The 12,050-nt window shown below is 44.5% G+C and overlaps 1 protein-coding gene across 1 annotated transcript; it reads left to right on the top strand.

Moving 5' to 3' along the window:
• Window positions 1-249: 249 nt before the first annotated feature.
• Window positions 250-8,170, top strand: ttc19 (tetratricopeptide repeat domain 19). The gene is made up of 10 exons (XM_035536521.2): window positions 250-639; window positions 1,570-1,655; window positions 2,030-2,140; window positions 2,266-2,304; window positions 2,427-2,483; window positions 3,204-3,265; window positions 4,400-4,494; window positions 4,860-5,014; window positions 5,511-5,673; window positions 7,876-8,170. The coding sequence occupies exons 1-10, from the start codon at window positions 330-332 to the stop codon at window positions 8,040-8,042; spliced, it is 1,245 nt and encodes a 414-aa protein (XP_035392414.1). The 5' UTR covers window positions 250-329; the 3' UTR covers window positions 8,043-8,170.
• The last annotated feature ends 3,880 nt before the right edge of the window (window positions 8,171-12,050 follow it).

The following is a 12,050-nucleotide window of genomic DNA, read 5'->3' as shown; positions in this document are numbered from 1 at the left end:
CTGCTTTGTGACAACTCATGTTGTAATAAGTGCTATTTAAATACATTTGACTTGACTTGTTCATTACAGACTGTTTTTACTTTTATGTTGCTTATGAATTTCTTTTTTTTTTCTTGAACAGAAAGTCACTATATAAAATAAACTTTTTTTTTTTTTACTTTAGAATGCATTTCACAAAAAATCACCAAAAAAAACTTTTTTACCAGTATATATATACACACACACATTTATTTATTCATTTACTAGGCATCTATTTAAGGTTCAAACACTGTACATTTCGTCTGAATTTGGTCCATTTGACGTTTTGAGTTGACTAACCCCAGCCTGCCATGCCACGTGACTATATAACGTCATTGCACGCTCTTAAAAGAAACATGGCGCTCCCCTCCAGCTGTCGCCTGTTTTCACAAACAGCTTGTTCTCACGTGCTAAGACAGGGACGGAGACGTTGTTGGCTTCCTGGATTATCTCCTTGCAGAACGCACACGATGTATCGGGGGATATCGTTAATCTCGCCCGTGGGTCACTCTCAGGGACGAACGTCATTCAGATTGTGCACAAGCGCGCGGCGCGCGGATGAGAGGAGCGGGACGACACGCGCGACTCGCTCGCGCTGTGTTGCCCTGTGGAGCGCCGTGGGTAAGCGTGCATTACGTCATCTCACGAGCTCCACTTCGTCTGTCCGGTGCCGGTATGACTAGCGTTGTCCTTTCTGTCCGCCCCCGCTAATTTAAGATTGCGTGTCCCGTTTGTACGTTCCGTTCTTTCTGCTGACAAAGCCACTGGGGAGACGGCCAAGCTAATAGACTTAAAGAAACAACTCGCCCATTTGCTCAGGTTTACTTCAGAGTCTCGGTTACATCCAGGCTGTTGGGTGTCAGTATCATTACCGTTTGATAACGTGAAGAATAGTCATTGCAAATAAAAGACTCATTTTACTACCAAACGCTACCAAACAGTATTTATGAAAGTGTTTTTTTTTCCTATAAAGTGCAGCTCACGTGAAATGAGGAGTCAAATTATTTCGTAGCCCTCAAATGAAGCAGTTTATGCTCCCCACATGGAGGCAGTCATGTTTAAAATAGTACAGAATCTCTGAAACATCCAGGCCACTAGGTGTCAGTATAATGCTGTCAGTTTCATAATTTGAGGATGACTTATTGCTCCTTTAAAGTTACTTGTCTCGTCTTTTGGAAATTGTTTCGAGATCAAAAGCATGTGATTAACCGAGTTAATGGTGCATGTGTATTATTTGAGAAAATGCATGAAGAAATGTATAAAATGCTTCTTTAAGAAAGACGTATCTTCCAGCCTGATGCCATCATGATCACAGTGATGCTGGATGTTCTGTCTGTCACTGTTTATCTCTGGATGTTCTGTCTGTCACTGTTTATCTCTGGACCCACATCTTTTTAAAGTGTCTGCTTACAAAAAGTTATTATTTTTCATGTACTTGGGTGTACCCGTTATTTTGGCAGGCCTATTTGTGACGTTAGCTATTACAACAAGCTTTTGCATCTATTTCCCCCCCATTTCCTGATTATATAAAACCTTTTTTTTTGTCCCAAGCATTCTCACTGTTTGGAAGCATGGATAAGAGAACTGAGGAACAGAAGACAGAGGATGAGATTGTTCTCCTCTTAAGGAAAGCAAAGGTAGCTCCTTGAGCAGTGCCGTGTTATCACGAGGGTCTGTGTAGACACATGGAGCTCCTGTGTAATGTCAGGTCACTTTTAACTTGTAATGTTCACAATCTTTTGTATTAATTTGCAGCTTTATTATACGAAACCAATCCTGATGTAAACAGACGTGATCCCACACGTCTCACCACACTTTCTCCCACAAATTACATGTAAAACACACATAAAATGTCGTGTTTTTACGGAAGATTTACAAAAACTGTTTGCTTAAATTGGTTGTTTGGTTGTAATCGAAATGGATGAAGGGTAATTCATACTTGCCCTGAATCTATATGAAGGAGATCAACACACATAATAAGGTAATAATAGTTTGTTTCTGTTATTCACAGTACAACATGATGCTGGGAGAACTAGACGCAGCAAACAGCTTCTTGCATAAAGCGCTTGGACTTGCCCATCAGAGTCAAAATAAGGATGCCATCCTCTACGCCTACAGCCTGGTACAGCTCTGTGTCCTTGTGAATTGAGCCATATCACTGTATCGGGCGGAACCAGAATAGTGTTCGGTGTGTGTAAGTCACAGAGTGGCTGGTGTCTTAGTCATTTGAACATTCTTCCCCCACAGATGGCTAACCTGGCCTTTGTACAGGGTCAGCTGGACAATGTGAGTAAGAGGGACGACATTTCCTTCTCGTCCCTCTGCCCTGCCCCCACTTTGCCCTTTGACCTTTGACGTCCAAGACAGGACAGGTGCGTGACCCCTGTGCTGTTCTCCTCCACCCGCAGGCTGAGAAACTCTTCAAAGCAGCCATGAGTTTCATGCTGTCCGGCGGAACGCCAGAGGTGAGTGAGTGTGTGAGTTTGCTGCTGGCTGGGGGAATTCCACAGGTAGGCGATTATGTGGGATGTGAGTGTGTGTGTGTTATCTTTAAGGTCTTTGACATGTATAATACTGTATAAAAATATTAGATGTGTTAGGATACCCAAGAAGTTATACATTTCCTATCTGTGCATTAGTGGTTATTAGCATGTAAAAACACTGTATAACAGATAAACAATTAATACAATAAAACACTACTGCAAATAACGCGTAATACAATAAAAAGTAGGAAAATCTCTCCTGTGTTTCTGTAAAAGATATTTTATATCCTGTGATATGGCTAGAACAACACGGGTTTGGTTCCCAAAGCTCTTCGCAAGTTTGACTTGCAAGTGTTTCAGTATGATATGTTAAGACCTACATGTGCTCATATATAAACTGGCCAGAACAGAGCCCGCTCTGCACACCTGCACCTGCGACATCACCTGCACAGAGGGGAAATGACCAGCTAAAACCAGGAGGATTTACCGTTTGGCCACGTTTTATCAAATAAATCCTCAATGTTCTTAGGTGAACTAAGGCTTTGCCATACTGCAGTGTATATATTCACCTACAGATGGCATGAATATGACTCTTAATTTTATTTGTGTGTTTTTTATTATTTTGGTTATGCATTCTCTGTTTGTGCTACAGTATGTCTTTATGACCTGTGCCTGTTTTCTGTGTATGATTCATGGTAACAGGATGACAATGCAATCATTGAAATGTCCCTGAAACTGGCCAGCATATATGCCTCTCAAAACAAGTGAGTTCCTGCCCTTCTCTGTCAGAAAATAAAGTGGATAGTCTGTTATATTGTTATTAATTTACAGTGGCTTGTTAAATCTATCTTTTGCAAAGAAAAAAAGAAAAGAATAGCTTTTAACCTGTTTAGGTTAACCCTAACCCCAACCCTAACCATATCCATAACCCTAACCCTTTTAACCTGTTTAGGTTAACCCCAACCCAACCCCAACCCTAACCATAATGCTAACCCCAATCCTAACCTTAAATCTAACTCCAACCAAAGCCTTAACCATGACCCTGACCCTGACCCCAACCCCGACCCTAACCCTAACCCTAGGGTACATGTTACAACCCTGACAAGGCAGTGAGGTCACAACAGCGATGTGATGGTAAGACTGATAGCTGATAGTGGGATGGTATGTATGGTATGTGGAATCACTTAACAACAAACTAGTAGATGAGGTGTATTGAATAAAACGCACACACACACAAACACACTTGATTAGCTTCAGGAATGGCTGAATGCAAGCATAACAAACAAAACCTACACTACAAAAGAAACACCACATCTAATTGCACTTAACAAAACAAAAATAAAATACAATCTTACACTAACTCCCTGACAATAAACAGAAAATAACCTCGATCCCAAACAAACAGGAACCACTCTCTACAATCAGTAACTATATACATAAACATACACTAGAACATGTACTCTAACACAGGGATCACAATTAAAACAACACAGTGAAATCCAGTGAATGCTTACATACAAACCTACATATACACAACAAAAGCTGACTACGGATATCAAAAGACAAGATAAGCACAGCCAAGATCACAAAAACCAAACAAACATATTGTATACTAAGATACTAAGGCAAACCACACAAAGTTCTGCTGACACTAGTGTAAGTTTGGACAGGCTGCTGTATTCTCCCAGCAGGGTCCTTATACAGGCCACAGAAATCACATAAGGCGAGATGCACAGGACGGCAACATAGACCAGACGTGAATCTATGCACTGTTGTACTTTCTAGGACCATAAAATAACCATTTTAAGACACATATTTACATTCATTCATTCAACCGTTTGATTGAAGTGTCATTCCAGTGTTTCCTGTTAGTTTCAACACTTTGTTGTTTTGTATAGGAATGAGTTGGCAGAACATGGATTTCAGTTCTGCACAGAGTCACTAGAGGCCAAGATTGAGAAACACCAGGCTCTTCCTGCATATGCTGTGTCAGGTATCACAGCACTGTCACACGCCCAGGATCTCCATCTGGGACAGAATGCAGGATTGGATTTAGATGACTTTAGTGAAGATGAGTTACCCTTATTGCCACAGAAATATTGCCCCAGCCAGACTGTTTTTCACCTTATAAATAAAATGTGATTGCTATAATGTTCTTGTCTATAACTTCCATTTAGGCTATATGACAATACAACTGACAGCAGATCAGTCAGAGTATTGATCCAGAGGTCTAACTTTACCGTGTAGGCATTTGGGGAAACTTAAAGATTTTAGTTATCTTGTACTATTTTTGTGGCTTTAAAAAAACCCTGCAAAATTAAGTGACCTGTGATATGATGTGTGATGTGGCTCCGGCAGAAGACGAACGGAAGAATACGCGACTGCTCCTTGGCCTCAGCCTGGACACACGTGCACGCTACCTGACGGCAGCAAGACGCTTCACGGCTGCCTGCAGGGACTACCACCGTGCCCTGATCATCTGCCAGGAGGAGCAGGGTGAGGCCCATCCACAGGTACCCTGGCCCAGCCTCAGTTACTCTGTTGCAGTTATTGTCCGGGCAGGACTGCCAGCATGACTCAGTGAGGTACCCACACTTTGATCTTTTACGCTGCTCAGTGAAGCATCAGTACAGAGCATGGTACTACATATGGTCTATTCCAATCAAGTTCCTCTGCCCTGGTATGTCGACTGGGTACATGTGTTTCTACTGTCATCCAGCTCTTTTCCTGATTTGTGTTGTACACTGCACATATATTCTTCTGTTTGTATTTATTGATTTTATTGATGATGGCCTTGTCCTTTGTTCACATTTGTATGTTGTCATAAATGTATGAAGCTTTCCATACACTAGACTCGTTACTATTTTATACAGTTGTGTGTACATGAATTAACGAGCAGGAAATGAATTAAAGCTCTGAGCTAATAATGAGCTAATCTCTGTGGTTTAAGAGGAGCTGTGAGCTGATGGCCGTGATGCCCCAGATTGGTCGTCTCTGTCCTGTTTCCAGACACTGGTGCTGATGAGTGACCTGGCCACAGTGCTGGACCTCCAGGGGAAGCACGAGGAGGCTCTGGCCCACGTGCACAGGGCTGTGACGCTATCCCAGGTGGCCGGCCACCCTGACCAGCACGTCCTGCTGGGCAACATGGCAGGCATTCTGATGCACAAAGGTCAGGGGTCGGGTGTCTCTCATGCATGGGCACCTTTTTGTCTTGGTATTCGCAACTTTGCCACAGTGTTTTGCTAATCAAATGATTGTGGATGGGTGTTGGTTTATGCTTCGTTAGTAAATAGATTAAGGATTTAGAGCCTTTTGATCATATGTGTTATGTGGTGTGGTCCAGGTGTGTGTGTGTGCTGATGGCTGTGGTGTGCTGTGGTCCAGGTGTGTGTGGTGTGCTGTGGTCCAGGTGTGTGTGTTTGCTGATGGCTGTAGTCCAGGTGTGTGTGTTTGCGGATGGCTGTGGTGTGCTGTGGTCCAGGTGTGTGTGTTTGCTAATGGCTGTGGTCCAGGTGTGTGTGTTTGCTGATGGCTGTGGTCCAGGTGTGTGTGGTGTGCTGTGGTCCAGGTGTGTGTGTTTGCTGATGGCTGTGGTGTGCTGTGGTCCAGGTGTGTGTGGTGTGCTGTGGTCCAGGTGTGTGTGTTTGCTGATGGCTGTGGTGTGCTGTGGTCCAGGTGTGTGTGTTTGCTGATGGCTGTGGTGTGCTGTGGTCCAGGTGTGTGTGTTTGCTGATGGCTGTGGTCCAGGTGTGTGTGTTTGCTGATGGCTGTGGTGTGTGTGTTTGCTGATGGCTGTGGTGTGCTGTGGTCCAGGTGTGTGTGTTTGCTGATGGCTGTGGTGTGTGTGTTTGCTGATGGCTGTGGTGTGCTGTGGTCCAGGTGTGTGTGTTTGCTGATGGCTGTGGTGTGTGTGTTTGCTGATGGCTGTGGTGTGCTGTGGTCCAGGTGTGTGTGTTTGCTGATGGCTGTGGTGTGCTGTGGTCCAGGTGTGTGTGTTTGCTGATGGCTGTGGTGTGTGTGTTTGCTGATGGCTGTGGTGTGCTGTGGTCCAGGTGTGTGTGGTGTGCTGTGGTCCAGGTGTGTGTGTTTGCTGATGGCTGTGGTGTGCTGTGGTCCAGGTGTGTGTGTTTGCTGATGGCTGTGGTGTGTGTGTGTTTGCTGATGGCTGTGGTGTGTGTGTTTGCTGATGGCTGTGGTGTGCTGTGGTCCAGGTGTGTGTGGTGTGCTGTGGTCCAGGTGTGTGTGTTTGCTGATGGCTGTGGTGTGCTGTGGTCCAGGTGTGTGTGTTTGCTGATGGCTGTGGTGTGTGTGTTTGCTGATGGCTGTGGTGTGCTGTGGTCCAGGTGTGTGTGTTTGCTAATGGCTGTGGTCCAGGTGTGTGTGTTTGCTGATGGCTGTGGTCCAGGTGTGTGTGGTGTGCTGTGGTCCAGGTGTGTGTGTTTGCTGATGGCTGTGGTGTGCTGTGGTCCAGGTGTGTGTGGTGTGCTGTGGTCCAGGTGTGTGTTTGCTGATGGCTGTGGTCCAGGTGTGTGTGTTTGCTGATGGCTGTGGTGTGTGTGTTTGCTGATGGCTGTGGTGTGCTGTGGTCCAGGTGTGTGTGTTTGCTGATGGCTGTGGTGTGTGTGTTTGCTGATGGCTGTGGTGTGCTGTGGTCCAGGTGTGTGTGTTTGCTGATGGCTGTGGTGTGTGTGTTTGCTGATGGCTGTGGTGTGCTGTGGTCCAGGTGTGTGTGTTTGCTGATGGCTGTGGTGTGTGTGTTTGCTGATGGCTGTGGTGTGCTGTGGTCCAGGTGTGTGTGTTTGCTGATGGCTGTGGTGTGTGTGTTTGCTGATGGCTGTGGTGTGTGTGTTTGCTGATGGCTGTGGTGTGCTGTGGTCCAGGTGAGTGTGGTGTGCTGTGGTCCAGGTGTGTGTGTTTGCTGATGGCTGTGGTGTGCTGTGGTCCAGGTGTGTGTGTTTGCTGATGGCTGTGGTGTGTGTGTGTTTGCTGATGGCTGTGGTGTGTGTGTGTTTGCTGATGGCTGTGGTGTGCTGTGGTCCAGGTGTGTGTGGTGTGCTGTGGTCCAGGTGTGTGTGTTTGCTGATGGCTGTGGTGTGCTGTGGTCCAGGTGTGTGTGTTTGCTGATGGCTGTGGTGTGTGTGTTTGCTGATGGCTGTGGTGTGCTGTGGTCCAGGTGTGTGTGGTGTGCTGTGGTCCAGGTGTGTGTGTTTGCTGATGGCTGTGGTGTGCTGTGGTCCAGGTGTGTGTGGTGTGCTGTGGTCCAGCTGTGTGTGTTTGCTGATGGCTGTGGTGTGCTGTGGTCCAGGTGTGTGTGGTGTGCTGTGGTCCAGGTGTGTGTGTTTGCTGATGGCTGTGGTGTGCTGTGGTCCAGGTGCATTTGAGGAGGCCCTGAAGCTGTATGAGGAAGCGCTGGCACTGGCACGGGCGGCTGGTGATGAGGAGGCAGTCCAGCAGCTGGAAGAGGGGCTCCAGGAGCTGGACAGGAGGTGCAGGGAGGAGAGGCGGAGCTCCAGCAGGGACCCGCCCACAGAGCACTGACTCCACCTTCAGACTTTCAAGCACAACTCATATACTGAACAGGATTTAACTGTTGGATTGGCTGGTGATTAGACTACTGGGTTCTGAGATGTCAATTTTGAAAAAGAAAATAAAATTGTCCAGAAGCACTTTTCTTCAGTTTCTTTGTTTTTTGTCGTGGAAAATCCGAATTGGGAAAGACAGCATGAGATGATGGGAAGTGACGATAGAGAGACTTTTCCGACATGACCACTTGTCATGTCTGGACATTTTTGTACATAATGTACATAAGAGAAGCTCATCAGAGACTTGTTATTCTGCACAGGGGCCTAGTAACATCTCTCATGGTTTTCCCTGTGTTTGATGTAGCTGGTGATATAGTAAACCCAAATCAACCCAAAATTGTGTGTGGTATTAACTGAGTTATGTGTTTCAGCATTAGTATTAATTAGTTGGGCAAGGCTCAGCTCAACAGTCCAGGCTGCTCCTGTATGACAACTGCACAGAACACTGTAGAGACTGTCGACGTCACCACTGAACCTCGCTGAATAAAATCAATATCAGGAGGTTCTTAAAAAGGGCTAACAACCCGAAATCCTGTTCAGACTGTGCAGCTGTTATAACCACTTCACTGTGACAGAAGAGGTTATTTTCTCTTTACCATTCTGTTCTTGAAACATCTGATGTTCTTACAGGAAGCACTGTTTCTCACCTTTGGGACAGACCTACAATCTGAAATGCGACATTTATGCAAATATTAAATATTACTGTGTTTTCTTAGAGGCGTTAAAAATATATCATGAGCACTCGTGGGCAGAGGAGCCGTTAAACCTGTTCTGACTGTGCAACACTTATACAACAGGTAAGTGGTGGGGAGCTCTGTGGGGAGCTCCCTTCTTACACAGCAGAGACAAATGAGTCTTGATGCAAACATCACCACAGTGCGTGTTTACCCAGGACCGAGAATGACGCAATGTACACAACCTGGGAACAGCTGCAGCTTCAAACTCATTAATGTTCAACAGGTATTTCGCTGTACGAGTGACAGAATAGCTATTGTCCTCATGTGTTTCTAGAGTGGGTATCTTATCTACTCCTAGACATTCATTCAGTAGTACTATAAATTAGTGAAAACAATAATAGATACTGCTTTATTAAGACACAATGATGATCAGACTTGTCTCTTCATACATCAACAAAATGGCAGGAACAGGGAAAACAACTAATTTCTGCTGCATACCCCTCTGCATGTGGAACCAACTGCTGCATCCTTTCAGATAGGAGTTAAAAATCATTGGGATTATGTTAATCATTGGGGTTATGTTAATCAATGGGGTTATGTTAATCATTGGGGTTATGTTAATTGTTGGGGTTATGTTAATCATTGGGGTTATGTTAATTGTTGGGGTTATGTTAATCATTATGTTAATTGTTAGTCCCTCATGCTCGTCAGCATCATTCAGAGACATTCTCGTGACCTGGCTTTCATGAAGTACCGTGTCATCATGTTCCATTGTGCTCAGTCACTCTCCCTGCAAGACAAACGGGATCGTCTGTGCTTGCACTAACTAGTGCAGGAGAGGAGTAGTGAACTGCCATATCTCTGGGCTTATGTCCCATGACTTATGTACATGATCAATGCCATTTGATGATGCAGACACGCCTTTTTTCCATATTCCCATGAGGGATTTCCGCGGAAGCTGAGGTAGTATCCGTTGTTTATCCTTCCTAATGAGGAGTTGAGCATTGCTGATCTGTAGCTGAGGTTTCCATCACCCACCAGGCAAAGATCACACTGAGAGTGCCAAGCACCGCCTCCAATCTCCTCTTTCTCACTGTATCATCACAACCTGCAGCCCAGTAATTATGGGCTTAAATATCCTCTCACCATTTTGCCGACCACAATAACACATTGAGATTGTTAACAGAGATGCCTGCGTGCAAACCAGTTTGTGTTATGTTGCCATTCAAATCTCACACCAAAATAACCTGGATCAGCCTGTTCCTTCCCTGTGTGGTCATTTGATCTGAACATTAATTGCTATCTGAACTCCAGTGGCTGTAGGGAACAGAGATTCATCAGCCCATTCCATCATGCCATAGACGTTTTTAAATGTTCTCCTAAAGCAAGGTTTCACCTCCTGTGACACTGTCACGTTCTCTGCTCAGAGCTGCTTAAGAAAGCACCCACCCATTCTGGTGGTGGAAGGCACCTCTTTTGCGGTGCTGTGTTGTGCAAGGAAAATAAATTTTTTACTATTCCTGCGCACTGAAACCTTGGTTTAATGTTCAACAAGTGAAAAAGGTGGTGAGGTAGTGGTGGAGTTTGTCCCCTTTCTCTGAATTTCTGGCCATTTTTCTTTTCAGGGAATCCTAAAATGCCACTGGAAGCACATTTTTAAAATACTGAACTGACCACAAATGCAGGCTCAGTTGGCCTGGCCTATCTGATAAGACTGGCCTCTCTGGTGTTCATATGACTGTTAGGTGCTGTAGTTCTTGTAAGCACACACTCTTAAGTTATAACATATCTGCATCTCAGACTACACATGAAATGCATTAGCACAACTGGTCCTCAATCTTTTGAAGTTCACATATCATTCCATTGCTGCGCTCCCTTCATTCGCTTCCAGCAGCTGCACACATCAGAATCAAAACCTTGGTGCTCCCCTACAAAGCCAAAAATGGACCAGTCTCTCATGATGTCCCATACGTGATGTCAATGGCAAAAGCCCGATTCATACCTCGAGTACTCAGAACCTCCGCTTGAAATACCATGCTTCAAGTCTCATGGAAGACAAGCACTGAGACTATTCTCTGTCCTGGCTCCTAGATGGTGGAACGAACTTCCTCTGGCTGTCCAGACTGCAGAGTCCCTTGCAGTCTTCAAACACAAACTGAAGCTCCATCTATTTGTGGAATATTTAAATGACCACTGATCCTGCTCCCGTGTTAACTAACGAAAACTCCAGTACTTATTGTAGGGTATTGTTTATTACATTAATGTTGACTGCATTTATGTTGACTAACTCTAGTACTTATTGTTCTCTCTTATAGAGCTTATATGTGTTTTGCACTTCTAGGCATCAGTATTGATCACTATATTTCAACAGTATTCTAGTTCACTGGTATCTTGGACTCTAACCTACTGTACTGTACTAGGATGTATTCTATGAGGAAATGACAAAGCACTTTTGTAAGTCACTCTGGATAAGAGCCTCTGGTAAACGCCGTAAATGTAAATGTTCTCTATATTGCTGCAGGAACATACAAGGCACATATCACTTGCTCTCTTTTCCCACACTAACCAGTACATTCTACCAGAGGACCTAATGTCACTTTAGCTGTACAAATAAACATTTAAGACCAAAGCATTTTCCATTTATTGAATTCCTACACCATGGAAAAGGTACACAGTGTCAGCACAGGGGACGTATGGGAGCCGTTAGGTCATTTCTGCCCTGTATTACCCCGAGTCTTCTCACAGAATTAGCTGTCTTTGTATTTCTGTGTTTGAGGTAATATTTAGAAAATGAAACCAAACGTAATATTCTGAAATCCCAGCTGAAGCCATGAAGTCTCCTTTGCAAGCTGGGATGAATTCCAGATGTTGAGACTTGTCTGTGGCATGTTTTGACTTCAACAACACACACACACACACAAACACACACACATTCCCCAAACTTGCCTCTACTTATAGGTTAAGCATTAATGTGCTCATGAAAATCTACTATAAACGAAAATTGACCAACCCACAATGTTCCATCCCAAATGAGTAGCAAATAGCAGTTCACATATTAGAGAGGCTGAACTTTTAGAGTGTAAGTGTGCATCGAATGCCATCTTTTGTAATACATATTTTGCATTTGGTCTGTGACTGCAGCTCTGAATGTTTTTAATTTGGAGCTCTTTCATGTCTGGGATTATCTTGAGCCTGTTGGGTTTCTTCATCTCTCCTGTGTGAGGAAAAGCTGTGACAGAACTTTTGTATCTTGACCATGTATCTTTGTGCATCTTTGTGTATCTTTG

Source organism: Electrophorus electricus, chromosome 20 (genome assembly GCF_041902795.1).
Source record: "Electrophorus electricus isolate QZ-2024a chromosome 20, ASM4190279v1, whole genome shotgun sequence".
Lineage (NCBI taxonomy): Eukaryota > Metazoa > Chordata > Actinopteri > Gymnotiformes > Gymnotidae > Electrophorus > Electrophorus electricus.
The sequence above is the reverse complement of the archived record's forward strand: the minus strand, read 5'-3'. Positions and strand labels throughout refer to the sequence as shown.

Bases quoted from the DNA above. Each gene is read 5' to 3' on its own strand.
- ttc19 (XM_035536521.2), top strand. From the start codon at position 330: ATGCCACGTGACTATATAACGTCATTGCACGCTCTTAAAAGAAACATG. The intron at 640-1,569 runs GTAAGCGTGCAT...TTTTGTCCCAAG, and splicing joins TGCCCTGTGGAGCGCCGTGG to CATTCTCACTGTTTGGAAGC. The intron at 2,141-2,265 runs GTACAGCTCTGT...CTTCCCCCACAG, and splicing joins TCCTCTACGCCTACAGCCTG to ATGGCTAACCTGGCCTTTGT.